Source organism: Tetrao urogallus (genome assembly GCF_951394365.1).
Source record: "Tetrao urogallus genome assembly, chromosome: 2".
NCBI classification, from domain to species: Eukaryota; Metazoa; Chordata; class Aves; order Galliformes; family Phasianidae; genus Tetrao; species Tetrao urogallus.
In genome coordinates, this window is record NC_136814.1 from 44,866,827 (window position 1) to 44,894,674 (window position 27,848).

At 38.9% G+C, this 27,848-nt stretch overlaps 1 protein-coding gene across 1 annotated transcript; it reads left to right on the forward strand.

Annotated features, from left to right (window-relative positions):
* Nucleotides 1-8,326: 8,326 nt before the first annotated feature.
* Nucleotides 8,327-27,767, forward strand: WTAP (WT1 associated protein; the record flags this gene model as incomplete). Its single annotated transcript, XM_079550520.1, has 7 exons — nt 8,327-8,359; nt 8,452-8,507; nt 12,837-12,895; nt 14,481-14,608; nt 20,614-20,792; nt 25,430-25,584; nt 27,184-27,767. Exons 1-7 carry the CDS (start codon nt 8,330-8,332, stop codon nt 27,765-27,767), a joined length of 1,191 nt encoding a protein of 396 aa, XP_079406646.1. The 5' UTR covers nt 8,327-8,329.
* Nucleotides 27,768-27,848: the final 81 nt, after the last annotated feature.

Below are 27,848 nucleotides of genomic sequence, written 5' to 3' on the forward strand. Positions count from 1 at the left end.
CTGAGCTGTGCAAGCCAAGGGACCTCGCCACTTCTCATATAGCTTGCCCTCTAGACTCTTCTCCGTCTTCATACCTATAACTAGATGGGTATCTTTATCATAAAAGGAGACTAAGATAATTAAAGTTAGTTGACCATAGGAAGCCAGCTGATGTAATCCCGTAGGATTTCAGCAAAGCTTTTGATATTATTTCTCATGGTATCCTTCTGGACAAAATGTCCAGCTTACAGCTAGGCAAAAACATAATGTGATGGGTAAATAATAGGCATTTAGTAGAGAGTGACTAATACTGGTGTACAAAGGCAGCACTAAGATCTTGTTTATCAGCTGTCCCATATGCCAATAACGTCATCATTCTTCATGCAATATTTGACTGATTACAATTTGAGGTCATCAATGCAAACAAAAAATCAACAATGTAAAATGACCTCAGATTAGCATTACATGTCAGCAGGTGTACAAAGTCCGAATACGCTAATACATCTAAAGTGAGCCTTACAGGATTCCTTTGCACTTAAAGCTTTGCAAATATCAGCATAAATACTGAACAGAACATAAAATATGGATTCAGCCCCTTTTCTCCCCACATTTGATCTTTACCTGCTATTAGACAAAGGAGTTTGAATTTGGAGGCTGAGTGATCTCTTGACAGCTGATTTGCTTCAATTTTGTTCTCAACCACAAACAGCAGAACTGTTTTCCAACTCAGGAGGAGTGGGAGACCAGGCTGTAATAATGGGCCAACTTGAAATCAGTAAGTGATATCCTGTCTTTTGTTTGTTTGTTTGTTTTCCTGTTTGTCTTCCACCATCCTATTTATCTCTGCTTGGACATAGTATCCAGGATTGACATTCAAATGCATTAAAGGAATGCTTAAAGGAAACAAACAAACAGAACAAAAACCCCAACAACACTGCAATTGCACAAATAATACAGACCATAATCTGTATGGTACAGACTAAAGTTATTTAAACAACAATAACAAAAAAGATGACTAACCATTAACAAGCAGCTGTGCTTTGAATTCAGTGTAGTTAATGAGCAGCATAATATCCAATAACAACCTACTGCCCAATATTGGTACATTTTCACATTTCTTGGAAATCTAGGCTCTGTGAAATTCAGTCAGTAAGAATTAGGACATCACCTCAGAACAGTGAATTTACTAGCTATCATTCAAGAAGCAAGGCTATGTTGTGCAAAGTTTATCTTCCTGTGAACACAATGAAATGGACTTGTGCTTCGTGTGAAACACTGAAAATACTCAAAGTTGGCAGTTCCTTTTGGTTTGGGGTAGTTCAGTCTTATTAGGAATAGGTTAAAAGGCAAAAGATTTCAGTGTTCACTAATTTACTCTGCTAAAAAATGTTCTCTAAATTTAGCCTATGCAGATATAATTGTTACCAAATAACACTTTTTACTATATTTATATAATATAGTATATAATATACTATAATATAGTATATTAATATACTATATTTATATAGCATTATATAAATATACTATATTTATGTTGGGGATATGAGTTTGACAAAAACTAAGTTACATTTTCTGTAGGCCAAAAAGGAAAAAGAAAAAAAAAAAAAAAGTGCAAGCAACTGTGAATTTAAATTTAAAAATTGGGATAGATAATTCTATAAATCTCAAAACAACTCTTCATTTTATAACTTTAACACAAAGATTTCTAGCGCTTAATATCTCCTACCAAATGGTACAGATCTGTATTTTATGAAAATGTATCTTTGCAGTAGTGTATGATGTTTGTGGTATTTAAATTTGAGATAAAATAATTGGCCTACATTTGGGGCTTCTGTTACTAACAATGATCATGCTATCCTGCTTTTCTGTTTTGTTTTTTTTTTAATTATTCTTTCCCAGCAGCACGAGACACGCTTGACTATTTTAGTACAATGAGCATTAAAACAAGTATCTTCAAAGGTAAGAGTCAAACACTGCTCAGGTTTGCCACAATAATTATATAGCACTTCATAATACTTGATACTTGTAAGGCCCTTAGCTGTCATCTGAGTAAAGAGGCATATACTCTGCACTTGATCTGTATTTGAAATTACTTTTATTCCTGGTAGGGAGCAGGAATTGTTCTTTGGTTGGTTCCAGCAAAAAGACAGTTTTTTACAGACAAAAAGACAGCAGTGTCATGTTTTTTTCCTTCTTATACAATAGATCAGCAACCAAAACAAGTTCGCATGACAACTATCACTATTTCATGAAAATCTGATTTTCCCAAATCTTTCTGTGATTTGGGAAGACCTGAGAAAGCTTTTTCCTCTCTCCACATACTTTGGCATTGTGCTGGGATAATACAGGACATTCAGACTTGCTGAGCCCCTTTAGTATCTTGAGGTCCTTTCTGAGGTCTAGAAAGAATATTCTCTTTCTAGGTTTTCTCATTAGAGAACTGACATTGAGTTGTTTATGGATAGGTCCAGCATATAAGTTATACTTCAAAGAAGAGACTGAAAATTTGATTTACATTTTCTAACACGCCTAAACCTCAAATTCCAATATGATTAGTTAGGTCCTTGGAAGTCAAGATTCTGATAAGCAAAACATGCTTTTGGCTGTGTTAAGAACAATCTGTTCTCCTCTCTTCTTTTTTGTCAGGAAAAGATCAATCTAATCAGTATTTACTAAAAAATACCGTCTTCCCCTCAGAGAGAAACAGTGTTGTGATATTAAAACCATAATGACTTTAACATGGCTTTAAAATGGGTGTAGTCCATATCCAGCTTTATATCCTTAGTTAACTACCTAAATACACATCTGTACTTCAAATGTAAGCATTACAATGTCTAGTCATCCCAAACCCGAGCTTAACTGAGTCACCATTTGGCGGTAACTGTAGCTTAATTGACTGATTGCTTTTTAGGTGATGTCTTGAGGAAACCCTCTGCAACTTACAGGTGAATATATTCCTGACCACTGTATTGCATCCAGCAACTCACAGGTGTGCATTGGTATCACAAGTATTGCAGTCAAGCATTAAATCAGCTCCACAGACAGTAGAGTTATAAAATCATATGTAGAATATTAACATTGCTGTTGTGCTGTCCAAATGTTACTTTTTCACCGCTGTTTGCAGAGCTTTGTATGCTTGCTTGCGTTAGGACTAGCAGTGCTGCTGGGAGTTACCACAGTACCTAGGAAACAAGGAAAAAGCTACTGCAGCTACTGTGAACACAACGTGGTGTGACTATTAGCATGCTTATAACAGGAGCATGAAACAAAGCTCCAAAATGCATTACATGCGTTTTTAGCATTGTAGTGTTTAAATTTGTGCATGAAGAAATTGGGTCAGTTTGGTTAAGGTCCATAGTTAAGGCCCATTCCAGTATTTAACACCTATGACCGCTTCATCTGTTCATCTTCAGCATTTAAAGCAAACACCTGCAAAGGATTTCTGGAGGAAATGGGGCAGGAAATCCCAAAGCAATCACAGTCCCTGTTTTCTAGTTGAGAACTAAGATTAGGCTTTAGAAAAAACTCAAGCCTTCTGCTGTTGGTGTCAACATTCACACAAAACTTGCTTCGTGTAACCACACAACATTTTTGCATGCACGCCTTGGCCTTCAGGATCTTTCAGTTGCTAACTTAGAAGCATCTGTTTCCCTATACAAATACAGACATAGGGAGTACGTTCGCTGGAATTCCTCCTACAACGTTTTGCTACCATGAGCACAGCCACGAGGCTGGATTTCTATCACACCTTCAGCAGGCAGTCAGCGAGGCGCAGAGAACCTGCTTTAGTGGCGGGCTGACGACTTCCAGAAGCCCCTTCCAGCCCTTACAGTTCTACGATTCTGTGACGCTAACGAGCACAACCAGCGAAAGCTTTCCCTCCCAGACCTGGCAGCGGGAGAGAATCCCGAGCTCGCAGCGCGCAGCGCTCATCCCGCGAGGCGCCCGATGGAGCACGGCAGCTCAGAACCGGTAAGGCGGCACGTGAAGGCGCAGCGCCCTCACAGGGCGATCCTCCAGCCCGCGGTATCCTTCCGCCCGCCCCATGATGCCACGCGCGCCGCGCGCCCCGCCCCTCCGCCCGTTTAACTGACAGCTTTTAAACCAACGTTTCGACAACCGAGGAAACAGCTGCAGCAAAATAGCGAGCCCAGCCCACCACCGCCTACTACGAGAGAGGCGAGTTCCCAGAGGAGCCCCTACAGCAGTCGGGTCGGACCCGCAAGGGGCCGTGTAGCCAGCGTAGGCGGCGTTGCTGTATCCGTCACTGCGGTGGCTCCCGCCGCGCCGCGCGGGTTGCGCGCGCAGCCGCCGCCCTGTGGCGCGGGGCGGGCGGTGGGCGGGGCGGCCGGACGCTCATTTCCTCCTTGGGCGCCATTTTGTAGCGCAGAGAATCCGCAAATAAAGAGCGGGCGGGAGCGGCGCGCGGGGACGCGGCGGCTGGGGGGGACGCGGCGGCGACCCCGGCTGCGGAGCGGCAGGGCACGGCGGCGGGCGCGGGCGGCGGCGGCGCGCGGCGCGGGCGGCTGCGTTCGGCCCTCCATGTGACGGGTGCGGCCCAGGCAATCGAGCGCGCTGCCGAGAGAGCGGGCCTCCGCATCGCCGGCGGGAGGTAAGTGGACGAGCGAGGGCCGCTCGCCGCGTCCGGCGGCGGGGTCTGGCGAACGGCGGGCACCCGGCGGTCCGCCCCTCATCTCGGGCGGGAGGGGAGCGGAAGCGCGCAGAGCCATTTTGTGCGAGGGCCGGCGCCCCGCGGGGAGCCTCCTACCCCGCCCTCGGCAGCGCCGCGCCCCGGCGCCGTCCGCCTCGGGGAAGGCGGGAGGGGGCGGGCAGGGCCGCAGCGGGGTCTGCGGCTGCGGCGGGCCTGGGCCGCGGGGCTCCGCGCAGGAGGCGGGGCTTGGCCGTGGGGAGGGGAGGGGCGGGCGCCGAGGCGGTGTGAAATCATCCCGCGGCAGAGCGTGAAGCGTACGTAAGTGCGTGTGTGTGGGGTTGTGTAGGGGGTATGCTTTTTTCCCCCACCCCCCTTCTCGCGGAAGCCCAGAAGCTTCGCAGGGGTTTCCCCACAGCATTCATTTACATATCATTAAAGTAACTGGCAGTTACTTGAAGTGTAATTAGGAAAGCAGCAGCTTGCTCGCATCTGATGCTTAACTACTTAGCTTTTTGACTTCTTTTTCCTGTCTAAATCCTCAACTGATAAAAGTTTTCAGTAAAAGCTGTGCAGGCTACCAGGGCTTCCAAAAGCAAGGTGTGCTTTCTCCATTTTGGGCTTCTTGTGTTTGAACTTCCATAAAAACCCTGATGAAATCCTATAAAGCCTCTGTCAGTGGCCATGTTCTCATTAAATACAGGGCGTAACTTTATATTGAGAAGATGCAGAGAGAATGAGATGTAACAGCTGACATTGCCCAAACAATTGTGGAAGTGCTTAGCTGGGATACTGTGGTTAAGCTGTTCATCATGTAAATGAACTTTAAAAGAAGGTTATATGGAAACATTGTTTTCATTGTTTTTTTCATTATAGAAAATTACACTTACTGTGTTCTTGAAAAACATTTCAGAACTGTGTGGCAGAGATCAGCTCTTTTTCAGAGGGCAGGTGAGCGATGAAGAGTGCCTTACTGCGCAGCACTTGGAAAGCCACTGAGTTGAGTTTAGAGTGAAAGTTTCAGCTGTCATGTTACTGACAGTAGTGCATAAATGTATGTGTAAGAAAGATAAGATAAATCGCTGTGACAACTGAGTGTTATAATCAGCCTGATGCTCATAGTGCTTCTGGAAAACACTGGGACCGACGGTACAGGTTCAGTCCATGCCAAAAATAAATTCCTGATCTCTTTTTTGAGTCACTTTAGATCCCCCAAGTTTACATGGGAATTGGGGGTTGAAATTCACAAATACAGAAAGAGCACTGTTATCTATCTGTATATGTAGTCAGCCTATGTTTTCCGAGATAACTTGTTGAATGCTGTTAGTAAACTTTTTTGTGGTGGTGTTTTTATATCTATCACTGCAAATGATAACATGTGATAGTAAAACTACCTTCTGTAATGCAGTGGCCTGTAACATCCATCTTCCTCACTGTTGCTGAAGGATCTTCAATAGGTGGCAAGAGATAGTTTTGTTGTAAATATTGGAGTAGAGGTGTGCTGCTGATGTAGAGAGCTGAGTATTGGGATCTTGTGCTTACCCTGGACACGCAAGGTAGCCCAGGCTTAGACAGAACATCAAACTTACATTTTCTCCACACTTGTTGCAGCACTCAAGTGTTTGTAAGTTACATGCTCCTGAGCATTCATGAGCCAAGTATTTGGGTAAACTCAGCTTTTTTTTTTTTGGCATTTGCATGCTTCTGTTACTTTTTGGAGGAACATGCAATTAAATAATTGCATCGTCTGCGCGTGGTTTAATTGGTGCTAGTTGTAGTTGTAGCTTTCTTGAACATAGGAAATGGTGCTTCTCTCTGGCAAGGGCTCAGAATCACAGAATTGCTCAGGTGGGAAAGGCCTTAGAGATCATCAAGTCCAACCATGACCTAACCATACTGCCTAGCAATCTTCTGTTAAATCGTGTCCTTGAGAACCACATTCAAATAGTTTTTAAACACATCCAGGGATGGCAACTCATCCACCTCCCTGGAGAGCCTATTCCAGTGCTTAACAACCCTTTCTGTAAAGGATGCACTTGAATGGTGCTCATGTTTTCAAGGCTGGTACTTCCCAATACAGAAGCAGTGAAAGATTCCTAAACATTTTTAGTAAAATTGCAATTGAAGTAATAGGCGACTTAAATACAGGGGTCACTAGCATTCTTCTTCCAATTCTAAGTTATTCTGTATTGGATTGAATGAGTGAGTTGAGCACCATTGAGTTCATATTTAGCCTCTTGAATATATTCAAGGTATGCGTTAAGTGAAGCAGGAGCTGTGCCAGAAGTTAAAGCACTGGGGAGTGGGGAGGAGAGGCCTTTCTATCTTGGGGAAGCACTTCAATGTCTGTCATGAAGGCTAGGAACAGGAAGCTGCCATTCATCAGTGAGATGCTTCTTCTGCATGTTTTTAGAGCCATTCCCATGGATTCTGATGTCAGTTTCTATTTTATGAAGGGCTTAGAATCTGTTTCTTCTGTGTGCTCTGCTTGCTGTCTTAAGAAGACTGTTGTTTTTTTGTTGTTTTTTCTTTTTAAATTTTATTTGAAGGGAGTTCTGTATATTTGTCAGTGGTTAGTAGGTTTGTGTAAGGTGAAGTGATGGTGCTTCATGTGGCATGTCTTTGTGTTATTGATGGTAATGGGGCTCTTAGGATTTGTAGAAGTTAAATTAGTTCACTGGGTGCCTTTGTGAATATACTTTGTGAATATGCTTTGTGTGAGTCTTTTTGAGAACAGTTTTTTGAATTGAAGTGCATTGTTTTCATGAAGTTGTGCTCGTGACCAAGGAATTGGCCGTGTACTTTTTCTAGTATATATGAGTAGCAGCAGCTTTACAAACCTGTCCAATCTCAATGCTGTTTGCAGCTTTCTGTTGGAAGGCACATTGCAAAGATGCATGCCTTTAAAGAAGTTCAACTTCCTTGTTAAATATGCTTTAATGCTGTACGTTTAAGAGTTTTTGTGGGCTTGGTTTTTAATGTTATTACTTGTTAAAAAAAAATCTGTGTGCAGGTGAGGAAGCATGTCCAGTAACTCAAGGAAGTGTGAATATTTAACTTAGCACAAATACAATCCAATTGTGGTACAAACACACGAGACAAATTAAATTTGATAGTGTACGCAAGCCATTAACTGACATGCTACCTTCCCTAAAAATAACCGAGGGCTAAGTAACTGCTTAATATTTATTTATCACTATCTTAAAGGTAGTGTAAGAGTTGAAAGCACATAATGTAACCCAAACTTTACAGATAATGTTCCCAAATCAGTTGCTTTATTCTAAAATGGTGCTGAAGTAGTAGTATTAATTGCTTTTGTAGTTGATGTAATCCCCTTCCTTGGGAAACATTGCATTAAATAGTTTTGGACATACAAGAAATGTCACTTTGCCTACATTTATATAAATTGATAAAGTCTGATGTTTTGTTCTTAGTTAAGTTGAAAAGTATTACTAGTAGCGTTTTTAGATGCTAAAGAAAGCTTTGGCTCACTTCTAGGAAGTAGTCCACTGACTTTTTATCTCGATGACAACAGTAAACTTGTCATAGTTGTAATCTGGCTGTATGTTGTATGGAGCCAACATGTCAGTAATTTAGTATCAGAAATAGAGAAATGAAGAGTAGAAGTACAGGTGTCTGATGACTGTTTCATACGCAATAGTAACTAAACTAATGCTCCTTTTCCCCCCTTCAGAGTTCACAATGACGAATGAAGAACCTCTCCCAAAGAAGGTATGTTTAAAAATATTTGTGGCCCCCCTGCTCCCCCCGCCCCAGATAGTCATGATAACTTGGTAAGTTGTGCTTCTCCTTTTGCTCCACAGGTTCGTCTTAGTGAAGCAGATTTTAAAGTTTTGCCTAGAGATGAACTTATCCTAAGGTAAAGCATCAGTTTTGTTCTTTCCCTATGGCAACACTTTATTGAATTCTTTACAGACGATGTAATGTACCCTTCTCTTGGTTTTCAGCACTCTTGTTCTGAAAACCGATAGCATTTTCACAGTGCGTCTTTTTTTAATGCTTTCATACTCAAAATATTTTTATATGTAGTTTGTGTCCTTCAGGAAAAAGTGTTTCCCCTCAAAGTCCTGGAAAGTGTTTTCTAATCCATAAGTAGGAGTTGTTTTTTCTTCACTTGCAGCTTTAGAAGTCAAGGTTGCATATGTTCCTTGCTAGATAGTAAGTTATTTTTAAACATCACAAAAAGTAAACTACTTACTGCTGCAGGACTCTCCTAGTCCACGCAGTTGTCTTCTCAGCACATTCAGGTATTAACAGTAAAATGTCAAATTTTACTGATTAGCACTCAAAACTTGTATATAGAAAAGCCCAGTTATGTTTTTCACCTTACAGAAAATTAAGGGTTGCTATGGAAAACACATCAATGATTCTGTCACATAGACCACTTGATTAAAGAAACAGACCAAGGCACAGGTATACAGAGCCTGTGTATCTGAATTTTCTGATTGATAAACAAGGGACTAAATGAATCTGTGGGTCATTTATTTATCTGGTAGAGTAGTTTGTGCATTTTGAAAAGCTTTAGCTCTTGACTTTTTGTGCATTGTAAGTTATTTGCATTATTACAGTCTCCTGAGGTGGTTAAATGTTAGCAATTCACAGGTGAGTTTAAAGGGCTAAATTGTGTAGGAATGTAAGAATACAGGTCCAACGCAGCTGGTACTACTTCTGCTAGCCACTACTGGAGTGACATTTATTCCATTGGGGATCAGCATCATCCTTCATATGTTTCAAACTGGTCTCTGGCTTCATCTCCTCAATATCTATTCTTTTGGAGTGAAGAGGAAGGTGTTTACACAGAAAAATGCTGCTTTTGGGTGGTTTAGTTCTTGGGAATCTCTAACAGAAATTTTCATACTCAAGAATATCTCTGGGGATGTTCTTGGTTGCTTTCTGCCTTAGAAGTTGATACCTGTTTATTAAAAGGAGAATACGGTGGAATCTGCCCAAGGAGCTGAAGTGTGTCAGCAGATAAACTGAGTTGGTGAAGAGACAGAAGGCAATGGACTGATGACAGCTGTGTTGTTATTGTCTTCCTCTTAATGTGAATGAAACAACTTCTGTACTCAGAAAGGCCTTATTGCTTTAAGGAGAGTAACTGTCCTTATTTAATGCCATACTGGCCATGTCCATTTTGTTTGCATTCAGCAGTTCTGCAAACACTCTTCAAAATTTCATCTATGTATGTAAAGGATTTACACTAACCTTGATTTTGTTCATGGCTTCATATGAAGCTGGCAATTACTGCACTTACTGCTAACTTCATTTGTAGGTTGGAATAAAATGTTATGCCATTATGCAAGTATCATTTTAATTAAAGGCATCTCCACTGCTTTCAGGCATAGAAAAATGTGCTGACCCCTACCACATCATCTTAAAATAAGATGGAGAGTGTTCGTGGGTTTTTTCCCCCACGCTGCAATGGGGCATATGCTTTTAAAATAATGGTGTGTCATCTATGGTTTGTTCTTATAGCTGATGTGTTATCTCTGTGCGAGTTGAGCTGCTAAATTGCATGTGTGGAAAATACGAATGCTTTCTGTCACTTCCTCTGTGTTGTGTTGAAACTTCACTAATATTTTCCACAAAGCTTGTAATTGAGGTTTGCTGTTGCTCCCACTGACTGAAAGTGAGCAGGAGCAACAGGATTTGTCTGGCCTGTGGGGCATTTCTTTGTCTTGTTGCAGCTGTGGTATCACCTGTTTATCTTCTTCTTCTCTGCAGTAGGATAGCTCCTGTCAGTCTGTGAACAAGGAAGAGCCAGGAACATGATAGCAAAGCGCTCTGTAGATCGTAGCTGTAAAAAAACTTCTTATCTGAATTCCCTGGGCTGTTTAGCTTAGTGGTCAGTATGCTGAAGTGCCTATATTTACTCAAGCGGTGGGTGAAATACAGTGCCTTTACTGACTTCTACTCAGTGTGTCACACAGCCAGTCAGTTTTGGAATGGCTTAAGCTCAGCGCTGTTTCTTCCTTCAGGTTGGCTTCAGAAATGTTCTCGAAATGTTTTGACTTTAAGAAAAAATCTTGATAATTACTGCGACGTGTCAGGTATTTTTGTAGTTAAAGAGCTGCAACTGCAAATTGAGTTGAAAAGGGTGGGCCAATGAACTGCTTGTTTCATGCAGATAATTTTAAACTTGTGTTATTTCATTTTCTGTTTGGATGCCTTTAGCTTAGTAGGTTGTTTTAATGGTTTAAAAGAGGTCTGATTGTATGAAATGAACCTGCTTTGGATTTTTGTCTTTGTAATTGCTAGCTTTTTGGTTTGCCCGAAGGGAGGTAAAAGTTTCATCCCTGGAACAGAGTTTGACATCTGTAGTTGTACCAGAATTACTGAGACCGTGTTCATGTACAACATTGAAGCTGCTTTAGTAGAAAGCCTCTGATTTTTGAACTTGATTGTCGGAGTTTTCTCTGTCAGTGTGGTGATCACAGGTTTATTCTGTACAGTTTCTTAAACATACTTTCAGAGGAACTGCTGCAATATTTGCCAGGTTTTGTCTGTTTTGACAGAGCATAGGTCATTTTGTCTTGAAGGTCATTTTTCTGGAGGAGCTGGGAGTCATGCGACTTGGAAAGTCCATGACATGTTCTAATACAGTCTCTGTTCTTTTCCAGGAATTGCGTTCTTGCTTAAATGCTGGGACTTACTGAGAGGTGATCTAGAGATGGTAGCTCTGACTTGTGTGGTGACCACAGGCTGTGTGTTTTCTTTCTGATGGTAGTCTGTTACATCTGCCTGTCTTGTGTTTCAGGGCTTTGTTTTGCTCACTTTATATAGCTCCTGTTACTGATCAACAGATCTCAGTTTTGACAGAGCTGTTGTTTTCAGGCTGTGAGAGAACTCTGCCAAGTAATGCTGCATTTAAAGACTTGCTTTTTTATTCTTCCATGTATTCAATTCATGCAAAATACAGGTTCTTTCTGTATTTGCTGTTTAGTAGACTATTTCAGTTTCCCTTTTTGAGGGCTGTCATTCTGACTGAATGCTGTAGTTCCAGTGGTCAAACTATGAAATCTTTGTTTCTAACCAGAGGTGTTTTTTTAAAAGCAGCTAAAACAATAAGTTTAAGGGTTTGGTGGGAGTGCTGCTGCTCTCCTGCAGATCTTAAATGTGCTCATTGCTGATTCAGCTGAAGATACATATATATATTTACTGCTAGAAGGAATCTTCTGCATGCTTTTGTGTTGCTCAGTGATGTGATCTCACATGCTGATATAGATCAGGTGCTTCACAGGCCATTTCTAGACTGCTTGTTTATGAAACCATTCAGATCTTATAGTTTAGAGGTAAGAATGTTGTAGGTTGGGAAGTAGTTGTGATGGGTCTGGCATAAAATGTTGGGGAGGAAAAGGGCAAATTGGGAGGGAGGGAAGAGAAACTGTCCATTTCTCTAGTGGCAATGTTTGTTAGGTGAACTTATTTAACCTTGTGGAATGGTAATGGTGTGAAAAAGACATGCAGTCAGTAGTACTCCTGTGCTTCCCCCCCTAAATTAAACAAACAAAAAACCGCAACCTAAACGAACCCAATGGCAACAGCCAAACAGAAAGGACCAAAACAAAAGCAACAGCAACAAAAAGCAGCAATGCACAAAGCTTGTTGATGAGTCATGGTAAACTTTACAGTAGACTTTATTTGCTATTGATGATTTGTATCAAATGCAATGCTGTTTCTCAGTGTGAAGTTTTCTGAATCTGGATGCATCACATTAACAGCATAACTTCAAAGAGTTATTTAATTGGTTGGCTGTTCAGTAAATATGACCAGTATGGTCTTGCTTTAAATGAGCTGTAATAACTGCTTAACCTGGACTGCAGGCTGTAGTGTACCACTGATAGATCATTCTACTTGCTCTGCTGTTCACTTGCTAACAGACATGTATTATCCTTGTGTTACAACTTCTGTTACAGAGTTCTGTTTGCATGATTTCACTTTGACAGTGAGAGGCTTCTTGGGTACTTAGCACAGATAACTAAGTAATAAGTCTGATTTGATTCTAGTGTTTGTCAAAAATGTTAGAAGTAGTTTTTAAGAGGTAAATTTTGAGTGAAAACAAAGCACTGTCTTTTATTGCGTGATTATCTCTTGATGTTTTCTGATTTTTATAGTAAATATATAAGCTAAAAGTTCAGGAATTAGATGCTTTGATTTTAATAAATAAATATTTTTCTTTCTGCAATAGGTGGAAACAGTATGAAGCGTACGTGCAAGCTTTGGAGGGCAAGTACACAGACCTTAATTGTAAGTTAGCAAAGTTTCAAAACTGTGTGAGTTGCCTCAATGTTTTAAATGTTTGTGTAAAGCAGAGTGGTCAAACAATGTCATGTTAGTGTTAAAAATAATAAATATTCATCATAAGTGCAATGTCATATTATTATTTTTTTCTAAGCAAAGTCCTTGTTTTTCCCAGTAGGAGTTTTCAGACTTTCCCAGTTTTTCAAGCAACTTCTTTTTCTTTGCCAATCTGAAATGACTTCTCAGAACTCTGTTTTTGCATTTGTGGACCATCAGTACGTGAACTGTTAGGCAAAAACACAACCCCACAATTACCTCTATTTTCAGAATTCTTGCAGTGGTGGAAAGTTTTCCTCTATCAAAATACTGTGAATGTTTGTGCTTTCTGTAATCTTACACAATTGTAAATCACATGGGAGGGAGAACAGTTCCTAAAGATCTAAAATGAATATCCAGCTGATTCTTTATCTGACTGGGTAATTTGAATTAACAATTTGAATGTCGATTTTATGTAATCTTTAAACTTTGGGCTGTACTTCAGTCTTTTGAAAGTGAGACTACTGGATAATTTCATCTTACTCTCAATTGAGAAGGTCTAAATGCATTTGGGAAGTGTCTGATTTACCAAGTCTGAAGTCAGTTTTGAAAAGTTATGTGAGCAGCTTGGGACTCTTCCTAAGTTTTCTGTTCACCTTATCAGCCTCAATACCCAAAATCTTGGAAGCAGTAATTTTGAAGGGATTTCTTGTCAGTCCACGGATGTTCCCTTTTAACTCTGTTGTTACATCTCATCTATTGCCACATATGCAACAACAGCAAATTAGAAATAATAGTTCTGAAGCAAGTTGTGATGTTTATACTTAAAGCAGGTCTAGTACTTGTCTACCAAAAAAAAAAAAAAAAAAAAAAAAATTTGAAAAACCCACAACCTTAATTATTCCAGCTTTCAATCATTATATATTTGAAGGTAGCAGGGTAAATGTATTCTGTTTGTATCAGGCTGCTTGCACGTGGTCCAGTTTTTGGATAACTTGGAACTGTGGCTTTCTTCCATATTTTGTATATTAATTTTTATGAATCTTCATGGATCAGAAGACATCCTTGTGTCTGATCTGTCATGTCTGAGGTTCTCCACTGACTTACTGTCACACTTAAAGTGTTGAAATCGCTTTGAGAACTGATCACACGTGACACCACTTAAGACGTGGAATTTGTTGCAAATGTCAGGAGAGTTTCAGCTTCCCCAGTTTCACAGTGCAAGCAATAGTGGTGAAGGATGGAGCAATTGTTTAATTAATCAAAATTTTATTCCTGTATAAATCATGGGAACACTTCCAAATTTAGTAGTAAAGAAGGATAGCTGTATTTAAAATAGAACTTGTCAAGCTTTTTCAAGCACTTAATGATACTTTGAGCTCTTTGTTACTCATGCTTATAGTTGTGGTTAATTTAACTCTTTTGCTGCCAATGAATTTGACTGTCAGCTTTTTTTTTTTTTTTTTTTTTTTTTTTTTTCTCCAAGCTGTCTTGAAAAAGTGTTTGGGAAAGGATGCTTTAAAACCTGTGCTTTTTGTTGTATTAATTTTATCAGCTAATGATGTGACGGGATTGAGAGAATCTGAAGAGAAACTGAAACAGCAACAGCAAGAATCTGCCCGAAGAGAAAATATTCTGGTCATGAGGCTGGCAACTAAAGAACAGGAGATGCAAGAGTGTACTGTAAGTATTTAGAAATAGGTGTTTTAGGCTGTTCCAGGAGTTAATGGAGAGTACTTATGCTATGTGTTTCATGTATCTGTAGCATTATAGTTTCTGTAATTAAAAAAAGGCAGGGTACTTAAGCTTTCACTAAGTTAGTAACTAACATTCTGTAAAGTGTTTTGTGTTGTTAAAGATTGGTTATTTTGATTGATTTTCAGCAGCAGTTCTGCTTGGAAGAGCATTGCAATGCTCACTGTACATATTGACCATAAATGTTACTTATGACTCTTTGAATGCAGGAAGAAATTGAAACCTGAGGATAAGATTCAGCATATTGGATTTTATTTAGACTTCTTCATGCTGATGTTTATGTTGTATTCAGATAACTGTCTTCTGCATCCATTTGGCTGGTTAGAGAGTGCTTTTGAAATGTATCAGATCTGCTTCTTGGATTTCTAATGTTCTTTGTACTGATGCCTTTGTTGTTGCTGTTGTTCTATTTTCTCTCTCCTGTATTTCTGTTGGTCTTCTGTGTTTTGTTTTGGCTTCTTGGAACAACCTTTTGCCAGTTTGGGACTTCTCATGGTTTTGGATTATCTTAACTTCATTTGCATCTGCTTCTTTAACTGGCGGTTCCTGAGAGAGGATTGTAAAAAGCTTCTTAATGGTAGTTTTTGTAACATACTGAGAGCTTCTTTTAGGCAGAATATAAGCTCTCTGAAAAACCAGTAACTAGTTTTGTCACTTTTTGTTTTTTCCTTCTTTTATCCTTCCTTTCTTTTTTCCTGTAGGAGTCCTGAGCTGTCAGGTATTGCAATTAGTGTAAGATTTAGCCCTGTATGCTTTACTATCCTAAGACTGTAAGATGACAGACATTAGTCTGTACTGAGTATTTGTATGGAAAACAACAGAGTAAAAATTATTTTGCAGTGGTTAATAAATATATCAATGGAATTGAAGGGCTCTTGTGGATATTGTCTAGTCCAATCTATCAACTTAGAGCAGGGTCAGCTGGAGCAGGTTACTAAGAGCTAAGTCAGATTTTCAGTGCCTTCTGGAACGGAGACTCTACAGTCTTTCTGGACACCCTGTGCAAAGCATTTTCTTATAGTTTAAATGGAATTTCTTGTATTTCATTTTGTGCCCATTGCCTTCTGTCCTTTCAGTGGGCATCAATGAGAAGAGCCTGGCTTCGCCTTCTTTACTCCCCCCACCAGGTATTTATGCACATTGGTAAGATCCCCCCTCAGCCCTTTTTTTTTCCTCCAGGCTGAACAGTCCCAGCTCTCAGCCTCTGCTTGTGTGTCAGATGCTTCGAGCTCTTCGTTTTGTCCTTTATATAACCCTTCATTGGCTTCACCCTAGTATGCCCAATGTCTCTTACTGGGAAGCCCAGAACTGACAGTGCTCCAATTGTCTCACCAGTGCTGAGTAGAGAGAAAGAACGGCCTCCTTCAACCTGCTGGCAGTGTTCCTCCTAATATAGCCTGAGGTGAACATGCATATAGTTCAAAGAAGCATTGGAAGATTTCTTGGCTTGTATTATCAGATGTTGTTTTCCCTGTAAAGTGACAGTAGCAAAATAAATTGTTAAATGTGAGCTGTAAAGCTAAGCTATAAGTTGCTAACTCATTTAATATTTAATAGATGGACAAAAACTAGTCACCGTATCATAAATGAATGTGTCAAGTAACATATCCATAAAGTAACTTCCTTACTTTGTAGTGGTTAACTGTCTTAAGATTCATATATATGCAAAATATTCCTGTGACACTGAATTATTTGTATGTAAACCTTTTCTATCACATCTTCAGTGTCTGTGTTGTCAGGTTTCTTAAAAATTGCAGGTAATTATTTGCTGTATAATACCTAGTGACCATATTATTCTTAACGTATTTGGTGGGACAGCCTTTATTTGCACAAACTTAGCACATTTGAGTCTTGCAAATTTAAATGGAGAAAATTTAAAATACTGTACTGTACCGTATTCAAAATTAATAGTTTACAGATGTGATTTTGCTGATTACCAAGGTGTAAACACTTTGCTACTTAAAATTCACTGGTCCTGTTTTAAATAGGGTGTGATAGACTCTGTCTGGTTCTCTTTTTAATTTTTACCCTTTTTTCATTAGTGACAAAACGCAGCAAAATCTCATCAGCTTATAAAAGTCACCAGTGTTTGCGAAGCTTTGCAGGCACGTGTGTCAGAGAAGCAATCGCTTGATTATAATAATAATTGTTATGATTGTGGTATTGAAGGAGCGTGATGGTGGTTGAGTGCATACTTCCTTTCTCTGTTGTGCTCTGTTCCCTGTCCAGTTGCAGAGTATATGGATTTCTTTTGAGGTAGGAGCTTGCAGAGTTTGGTGTTGCAAACCTACTTTGTGTAGTTCAGATTGACTGCTTAAAGGACTGCTTTGTGGTTTATGGATTTGATATTTCAAATATCCCATCGTTCACAGCCACTCTTTTTTACCCAACTCCCACCCCTTTAAAAAAAAAAAAAAGGCTGCTTATAGTAGGTAGGAAAGGACATGTTAGGTATTGACTGCTGTCCCTACATAGAGCTTTACTTTTAGCAGAGATGGTGATTGTTACTTTAGGGAAACGCTTTAATCCCCTCCTAAGATACTGCATAGCTGCTGGACTAGACAGGCATTAGGAAGTGCTTGCTACTCAACAGCTTTTTGTGAAACAAACAGCAGTAATGAACGTAAACTTCTAGATGTGGATGGATTTGTAGTACTGTGAAAGTAGTTATTATTAATTTTCTTGTGATTTGGATTACAAATTTGTTATTTTTTTCTGCATTATCACATTCCCTCCTTTCTGCTTCTTCTGTACACAAAGTATTTATATTCATGCTTACTCAGATGGCTTGTGCTTCTTGTCAAGCACTTGATTTCTGTTTAAGTACTTCATGTCAGAGTGTCTGTTCTTTGTGGATGTCTTCGGGCGGCCTTGCTGAGAGGCTTCAGCTGTTCTCTAGAATGTGAGAAGCAGAGTCTTAACTGAAAAAAAAAAAAAAAAAAAAAAAAAGCCCACCCAAACTAAAATGCGTGTAGCTTAGTGGAATACTTCAGCATTTTCTTGCCTTGAGTTTGAGCAAACAAGATTATACTGTAGTGATTCTGTCTGTGAAAATTCATCCCTATTTGTTCACCTTACAGACTTTTCAGAAGTATTATCAGTGCTTCAGGAATGTGAACAGTCAAGAGGTATTTTTAGGTGTTTGAGTGGACATGACTACTTCTGTGCATTCAGCTCTAGCCTGTAATTGAGCTTTTGGACATGAATACAGGCAAACCTTTCCACCTCTTGCTCGAGAATATAGAAAGAAAGAGAGGCATGCTAGGGAGTGTTTGGAGGGGGCAAGAATGGGAGACTTGGATTGGCAAAGCGGGAAGGTAAATGGAATAAGGAAGTAGGCAGGATTAGTAGGTATGGGCTTGTTTTGGAACTATGATGGATCTGGAAAGAGTTGCTAGATCTGGGTAGATGAAAAGTCAGAACTCTGGGGTTACATAACTAGAGAAGAGAATTGTGGAGGTATAGAGAAAACTGGAGGAATAAATCTTTTAAGTTTGGGGAAGGAATTGATGAGTTGTTCAGCTCAGGCAGATTTCTCCTGTGCTACTGTTTCAGAAATGACAATTGAGGTACTATGTTGAGCCCACGCAAACTCTTCCTGTTTGGCCTAGTTATGTGAGCTAGAGATAAACAAATTATGTGCTTTAAATAGTTCGCATTTGACAGAATCATCCGGGTCATATTGAGCTTTTCAGTTCTGACAGCAGTTTTTCACACTAGTGATTCAGGGAATCTGGCATTACAAGAGGTTAGGAGCTAGGGTAAGGCAAAGAAAATTTTTTTTCTCAGCGATGCCTTTCTAGAAATGGATTGCAAACCATGTTATTGTGGGGATAATGTTGCCAGCTGGAGGTTTGTCACTGTCTGTAGAGTTCTGTTAAGAAAGTGGTTTCACTTTCTGCTAGTGCTGGCTCTCAGAAGGACAGGTTGTTGAAATACCTACATTAGCGGAAATATCAGAAATGTTAGTGGGTATATATAGGGCCACTTAAATGATCAGAGGGCTGGAGAACCTCTCCTATAAAGAAAGGTTGAAGGAACTGGACTTCTTTAGCTGGGATAAGAGAAGGCTCTACGGGGACCTCAGGTACCTTCCAATACTTGAAGGTAGCATATTGGAGGGGGAACACAGAGGGTGGTGATGCACTGGAACAGGTTGCCCAAGGAGGTTGTGGATGCCCCATCCCTGGAAGGCATTCAAGGCCAGGCTGGATGTGGCTCTGGGCAGCCTGGTCTGGTGGTTGGCGACCCTGGACATAGCAGGGGGATTGAAACTGAATGATCATTATGGTCCTTTTCAACCCAGGCCATTCTATGATTCTGTGATAACAGTAAGTTAAATAGCTTAATAAATGAGCAAGACTTTGAGCATTCAGTGAGATTCAGTGAGGTGAAATCTCGGGGGGGGGGGGGGGTGCAATCTATACAAGAAATATTAGGATAATCTGAATTTGGGCTTCCTTTTTATAAGTAATGTTTATATGAATGGGTTCTTGACTACGTATTTCTTGAAAGTATTTTTTGACTCCCTTTCTATTTCTGAATACATAGAAATTTATCTATTTAATCAAACTTTTTAAAAACAATTTTATTTCAAATATTTTTTTCTGAAGTAGATAAATATACATTGATTGTATCAAATGAGGTTAGTTTGAAGTATTTCATCCATTTCACTGGCTTTGGAATTACGTATATATGAAAAAGAATCCAAGTATCAGTGCTATTTATACATAAATTAAACATCTTCCTAAATCAGTAAGTGACTCTGAGGTCACTGCTACACATTTTTTAGGAGTTGAACAGTATCTTTGTACTTAACTTTCTTTTCACTGTTGCTGCATGAAAGCTTTTCATGGAAGTGGTTAAACTGACTGCTACTGACTGTGCTGTGCTGTAAGCAAAGCGAAGAGTAGGGAGCAGCTTAACTCTTCCCCTTGATTTGCTGGTAATGGCTTGTACTGTTGTTCATTTTAACTGCTGCTGTCAACCTGGTTGGAAGATTTGTGTGCAGCAGAAGGCAAAACCCCTGACTTTGAATTAATGTTTCTCATTCAATCTGTAAAGTCAGTGTGTAAATGTACCTCTAGGTGACCAAGAAATGTGTAATAGGAGGAGCATCATAAATTGCACTTAAGAATGGTTTCTTTGCAGGCCAAAATAATTTTACTTACTAGCTGGAAGAAGATTTAAGAAACTTTCAAAAAAGTATATTAATCCAGTATAAGTACAGTGAAGTTTTGATCAATAAGTACACTATATTTAAAATAAATAGTTATAAGAATTCCAGGTGTAAATATAAGACTGTTTCTAGGGTTTTGCTTACTGCAAGAGGATCAAATCAGTCTAAACTTATTTAATTGATTTGAGTGGCTCTAAATGATTTTTTTCAAGAAGAAAAAGATGGCAACTTGCTGCATAGTTACCATGCTCACAAAAACACGTAGGTATTTAGAAACACCTTTCAGCAGATACGTGAAGATATTACCAACAGTAATCTCTATGTGTTCTAGAATAACTTTAATTGAAGTTGTATGGAAATCAGTCATTCTAAGCAGGCAGCTCTTCATATAAATATTTTTCTTTGGAAGTATGCAAGCAGTTTTAAAAGTAAAGGGAGAACTATAATGTTCCAGTAGATCAGGCACATGTTAACTGGTGTATAGAAAACAGCTTGAAACAAAAGAAAAAGATCAACCTTGAAAGTAGTTTTGAAGGCCTTGGCAGAATTGGGTTTGGAGACTGGGTGAATATGCTTATTGATAAGGGCACAGGTGGGCAGAAGTTGTTTTCATTCTGTCCTTAACAGGTTAGAGCGTTGTAAGAAGGCAAGTTTCCTTGATGTCGTCTTTGGAGTGGCTATTTTTAATCCTGTCTGTGTGATCATAAGCGTATTGAATTATGTATAAATAAATCTCTTTTCTTATTTTGTGCAGAATCAGATTCAGTACCTCAAGCAAGTCCAGCAGCCTAGTGTTGCCCAACTGCGATCAACAATGGTGGACCCAGCCATCAACTTGTTTTTCCTAAAAATGAAAGGTGAACTGGAACAGACTAAAGACAAACTGGAACAAGCCCAAAATGAACTGAGTGCCTGGAAATTTACGCCTGATAGGTAAACAAAACAAATACTCCCCAGACAAGACTTCCCTGACAGTCCCACTACGAGAATGCTATGGTGGGACAGCCAAGTACTCGTTTCCACACCAAGACTCAGACGTTTTGAGGCAAAAGCCACATTCTTATACTGTCCAGCTTGTAATGCTTAATGTAAAACTTACCAGATGAACCTTGTGTTTCAGCTTTTTTCTCCCCCTTTGCTTCAGAGGCCTGACGGCGTCGGACTATTCTGAAGAAATTGCCATCTCCGAAAAAAAAATATTTTCTAGAACACGTAGACATTTGCAAAATTGTTCTATTTGAAGAAAATAGAGGGAAAAACAGAAGTCTTAAGTCTGTGGCACACTGTGTCTACAGACAGTTTGGAGGAAAGAACCTAGAGATTATAAATCATGAATTGAACATGCAAAATTCCCGTAAAATGTAGAAGTGGAATATGCTTCGCTCTTAACCTTGAGCCTAGTGACTTAGAGACACTAAGTCAGTTTTCCAATAAGACTGTGGACTTCCTGCTTGTTCACTGAACTGCTGGGTCAAAACTCGATGAGGTGAATTTTGCATTAAAGAGTTTACTTGCTAACCACTTTTGAATAGCCACGAGAGTGCTATTTGATATCACGTCAGTGGTAGTGTACACATTTGACTGTTAAGCATTCGGGCTCTGTAACACCTGATGGAGCCTTAAGTCAATGTTGCTAAATAATGAACTGTTCTGGATGGTTGGTAATGCTGTGGACGCCTCAAAATTAGGACTGTACAAGAGCGTACATTCAATCCAATTGCAAGTTTAAAGTTGTCGGAAGCAGTATATATTTGATCACAACTAGCGTGTATAAGAAAAACTAGTTGTGATAAGTATTCCGCTGCATGTTTTCATGCAGAAGTGAGATTTTTTTGATCTTCTATATTAACTGATCTCAAATGCTCTATGCGGAAGGCACACAATGACAGCTGTCTTCAGTGTTGGTGGGGTGTTTTTATTCCTTTGTACACCTGGTTTTTTTGTATTGCACTTCTATATAAAATGTGCCTTGAAATAGTTGTAATATATAGTTCAAGGAACACTATTGGTTATATTGTTGTACTGTGAAACTCCTGGGATGAACGAGAATCAAACAGGTTGTTGTTTCTGCATTGTCTCGTTCTCTGAATTTAAAAAAAAAAAAAAATTAACAAAGCACAAGAAGTTAAATGCATGCATTTTCCGTGGTGGAATCAGTGAAGGAACCTTTGCTACTCTATTGATGCCTCTGTTCTGTTGTCCCCAAGCAACAAGGGACAGCTGGGAGTGCAGATCTGAGGTGTGTAAAGTGAAATGCAGATTTGATACAGCATTTGTATATTTATTTTTTATCTTGGCAAACTGAGCTCTAGTACAGTAAGTTTTTGATTTTTCAAATCAATTGGGTGACACTTTATAACTGTCTGATTCTAGTAAATGCAGTTTTAAGTTAAAAAGAGATTCAGCTGTCATAGAAGGTGATGTATTCTTTCAATGATTTTTAACTAAGGTAATGTTACATATTTTTAACTTAAAAGTATCACCTGTGCTTTAGATGGATTAATATGGGATTGAAGATTAGTGTACTTATGCAGATTTATTTTTTTGCATGAGTAATGATTTAACAGCAAAGAAAAACATCTAGAAAAACTTTTAAGTGATTCATCTGGAATTATTTTGCTATAGCAGAGTCTAAGATTTTAATGATCTAGCATCAAAACAGAGGTAAGACTTGCATTAATAAACTGTTAATGTGTTGCCAAGGCATTTGTAAAGCTTACTATGTGTTGATAGAGACATGCCGTGTAGATTGCTTGTTTTATGTGGAGTTCAGAAATGATTTAAATGCCGTTAAGTACAGGTTGGTTGGTTTCCTCTAGTTCTCAGACTCTTAAATGAGACACGAGTAACTATTACCAGTTTCCTTCAAGCAAAAGTACCAAATTTTTGTCACTTCTGTAGCTACGTTGTGCTTTAATGTGCATCATCTAATTTTAAATCACAGTGGTGTGAATGTGCATACTTAAATAAGCAGTAGTTGGAGTAGAGAAGATTTAGATTTATTTCCTGGTATAGAATTGAAGCTATTTTCAAAACTGCTCATAATTTTTTTAAAAATATTTCTGAAAGGCAAAGAAAAGGTTACTCAATCATGTAAACCATTCATAGATTTTTAATTCTTTGCCCTTCTTCCCCCTCTTGGTTTTAATTGCCCTTCCTTGTACGCAACCACTTATTTCATGATATCTGACCTAGTATCTAAAAGAGCTGATGCTTCTATTCACATCACCAACTTTGTGTGTTCTTGAAGTAATATGTTGATTGCAACATTAGGCAGTATTAGTTCTGGACCTTAACCAAAGATAAGAGGTGCACAGTGTAATCCTTACTAATGCCTAGAGAGAGAAATAGAAGGGCATATAATTGAGGGGATGGCTTTGTTAAGCTGTTTGAACCATCATTATGCATACAATGTACATTTGAATTAAAAATCAGTAATATCAATTGCAAGAAGCTTAGTACTACAAACACTAGTTTTCTGAAACTTAACCACTTAATTCTTCCAGGTTTTGTTGCATGTATGTTCAAGTGGATTTGTGAAAACAATGCCAAGTTTATTTTTAAAGCTATTAGGAATTACATTTTATAGTTACTGCATTTGATATTCTTGCATGTGTTGTCTTCTGTGTAAATTGCAAGGGAAGGCTACTTGGTGCCACGCTAACTCAAAACATCTGGAAAAAACTTGATGGAAAGAAATAGCATTATAGGTAACTATGCAAATTTCTATACAGGTAATAAATATTTTACATTTTGGCAGGAATTACATGAAGGAATTAATGAGATTTTTAGTACTGTCCCGATGTCCAGCTACCTGGTACTTCTACTAAAAGGTGACATTGTTTTGTGGAGAGAAAAAGCAGTAATGACTTCAGCACTGTGAACTCCTTAAACTTGCAGTGAATGATGAATACAGTAACAAGGATTTGCAAATGCCTAAAAATCAATACACATCTGCCTAAAAGCTTTTGGGGGTACATCACATTGGTCATCTCCAAAGCAGTCCTCCTTCTTTGCACTGAATGAACATCTCTAAGAAAACTTGCATCTTGTGTTACATGGATTGTATTAGCTCAACACAATTTAAGCTTCAAGGACCCGACATTGGACATCACATCAAGAAAGAAAACAGGTTGCTGCCTTTAGCAGAGTTGCAGGCTTCCAGGACTTTATGCAGCCAGATTCCTTCTGGAGCAGCCCATCTGAAAGATTTGGGAGAGTCAGTTGGAAAATGTTCAGTGAGGCAGAGTTTGCAGAGTTTAAAATTGTTTAAGGCTTGAATGTTTAAAGGGTAGTTGCTAAGAAAATTACTATTTTAAATTCTTTTTTGTTGGTTGTATTGGTTACAGGAGAGAAAGAACTATGGCTGTGAATCACAGTAGTGGAAGTTTCCTATTCTTTTTTTTTTTAATCCTCAAAATTTCTTTCTTTATCACTTAAAACTTAAATGACCTTCTTGCTCTTGGAAAGTAGTACAAATCCTGCCCTTGAATTCACAACAAACCTGTTCATGGCTTATATTTTTTATTTTTTTATATATTTTTTGCTACAGAGCTTGTGCTTCTGTAGAAAGAGATATTCATTGTGTTGCTGAGTCTTGTGAAAGAACTGATTGTCATCACTATTCTGATTTTGGCAGACAGTTTTGAAGGACTTGAGCTCTTTTACGGAGTCAGCCATATTGCCTATATATTAATTTGCATACTACTTCCTATAATGCTTTACAGTACAATTCTATTCGTGAAGATTAAAGATGTGATGTTACCTATTTAGCAGAGAATATCTTGAAAGTTCAGAGTACCTTTTTCTGCCCACTTCTCAAAGAAACTGGATATTCTAAAACATTTATGATCTGAACCTGTCATTCTAAATGAGTGTTACGGCTTCCTTAATTTCCTGCCAACTTTTAACTGCATTTTACTTTCTCTTCATTGTGTAAGATGTGCTTAGCAAAAGCTGACTGTAGGAAGTATGAAACACTCTACACTGCTCTACACTGTACAACTGCAGATTGAGTTGAAAAGTAGACATGCAACTCTTCTAAACATTCAGAGGAATGTCTTAGCCTCTCAGAAAAAAAAACTGATGTTGCTTTAAACATAATGCTCTTTTTTTAAATATTTTTCCCCAATTTTGTTCTTAGTTTTACTTGTATGATAAAGGAAGAATTTGTTGATAGTTCAGTTTACGCATTTTTTTAATGCACTGTTTAATCTTTAAAATTGCAAGGCACATCTTTAATCACTTAACTCAGTTGAGAATTAGCACATGCAAGATTGTGCGAACTGATAATCCGGATTTTGGTATCGAAAAAGAGCAATGCTTGTTCACATTTACAGTAATAAAACTTGCCTTCCGCTTTATGGGACACGGACAGAAGATCAACTGACGCTGGAACAGCACGTGGTAATATAGGGAGATTTTCTGCTATGACAATTATGTTGAGACATAATGTTCTGTGAATTGTGACATGCAGAAATTGTATCTCCTTTTTGTCTGTAATTGTGATTGAGGAAGATTGCAGAAGGTTTTGTATTCAATTTGTGATAGATTGGTTCTTTCCTTTGCAGCCAAACAGGCAAAAAGTTAATGGCGAAGTGTCGAATGCTTATCCAGGAGAATCAAGAGCTTGGAAGGCAGCTGTCCCAAGGACGTATTGCACAGCTTGAGGCAGAGTTGGCTTTACAGAAGAAATATAGTGAGGAACTTAAAAGCAGTCAGGATGGTAAGGGATTTTATTAAGAAAATGGAAGTTGCCTTGCACTTCTGCTAGCTTAATTTTCTGATGATATGGATACTGTGAAATCTTTGCCAGAATTAAAGGGCAACATCAAGTAAAATGTGACTGTTGTAAGTCTCTATTGGTGGTCTTAATTTTAAAAAAAAAAAAAAAAAGCCACCAAAAACTAGAATAGAGAAACTTCAGAGTACTTGTGGGATTTGCAGCTCCTGGTAATGCGAGATTTGAACATGAAACTACTAGACTTTGTAGGTCTTGCTATTTAACGTGGGATATTAAGGTAAGCATGCACTGAAAACAGAAAGCTTCTTGTTAAATGACTCATTTTGTAATTACTTGAAGGGGAGAAAATGTGTAAGAAGAACAGAAGTGCAGTTTTTGATTAAGTAACTCAGATTAATTAAAATGTTCTGTTATTGTATTCGTAGTTCAAATTTTACAGCATTGTGAACCTAAATTGGAATTAGCTGTAATCTCTGGCCTCTTATATATTTTAAATGGTGGGGAAATGCAAACTTTAAAAATCTTCAGCAGAGAGTTCAGCCTAGGTTCAGTGTTCTTTGAGATGCTTGATGAAAGTACTCGAAGTTTGGCAGATGACACAATAGATGATTTGATTATTACACTTAATCTTGAGACAGGCTAATTAATTAAATCCAGGCATCTTTGTTTCACACCTGGCATCTGTAAGATAGCGTGGGCATGATTTGGCATTTGTCTGATATATCCTGTATTCTTTAAAGATTTCTGCTCGGGTGCAGTATACTAAAGTAAGTTGCAGAACTGTGATGTTCTTAGGCCCTGGCTTCTACCTCATATGAACAATGACGATGATAATCCTGACATTTTCCTAGTGTTTTTTTTCATAGTAATGGGCATTTAATTTTGATTCTTACAGCAATAGGCAGTTTGCATGTTATTTCCTCAGTCATGTGAATGTGCAGTTGAACTTGGGCTGCAACGTTTATCTTTCAGGTCAAATTCTTTCTGGGCCAAAACGCAGTCCCAGTTGTAAAGGATTTTTTTTTTCTTTGTACATAAGTACTTTGTGGAATTAACAACTTCTGTTGGTTATAAATTCAACAAAAGTTTACCCTTTTTCTTTGTCATGCTGCACGAGATTAAATGTATTAAAAGCAGTCAGAGCTGACATTTCCTTGAAATGTGACTAAAATTTTTTTTGTCACTGAGTAAATTTTTGTGAGTATTCAGAACTATCAAATGCAGATAAGCTTTATGGTCACTCTTAGAGTATTTCAGCAATTCCCCGCGCTTCAGTAAAAGTAGATATGTTAGAATCTCCTTGCAAAATAGTAATTATTGGAATTGAGCTGCTTTCCATATATCTTCTTGTCCAGAAATGAATTTCTTTTCATATATCCAAAGTCATAAATATAACAAGTATAGTTGGCAGTTTAACATTTCCTTCAGAGTATCAAAATGGTGTGCATATCTAATGATTGAAAGAGTTGGTTCAATAACTTCAGCATAAGATACTGCTACAAGATTTAAATTTTCTTGTCTGACGTGCGAGCTATATGTGGGTTATTAAGTATTTGCAACACATGTGTTTTCTTTATTTAGAATTGAATGACTTCATCATCCAGCTTGATGAGGAGGTAGAGGGTATGCAGAGTACCATTCTAGTGCTTCAGCAGCAGTTGAAGGAGACTCGCCAGCAGTTGGCGCAGTACCAGCAGCAGCAGTCCCAGGTCTCCAACCCAGGTACCAGCAGGACTCCATCTTCTGAGCCTACAGACCAGGGAGAGGCTGTGGGTAAAGACTGCAGCCGTCTGGCTAACGGACCAAGCAATGGTAGCTCCTCCCATCAGCGGACGTCTGGGCCTGGATTTTATAGGGAGGGTAGCAGCACAGAAGATGACTTCCCGGCTTCTCCAGGGAATGGTAATAAGCTGTCCAACCACTCTGAAGATAGAACTGGTAGAGGAGGTGGTAGCTACATAAACCAACTCAGTACTGGGTATGAAAGTGTAGACTCTCCCACTGGCAGTGAAAACTCTCTCACTCACCATTCAAATGACACAGACTCCAATCATGATCCTCAAGAGGAGAAAACAGTAAGCATGAAAGGTAACAGAACTGCGGGTTCTCGGCATGTCCAGAATGGTTTGGACTCCAATGTAAATGTGCAGGGTTCAGTTTTGTAACATTTTTCTGCAGCATTTTTATACAGTGTCATTTAAATTGGGAGAGGATACTGTTCAGAAGCTGTTATTAAATTAGTGCAT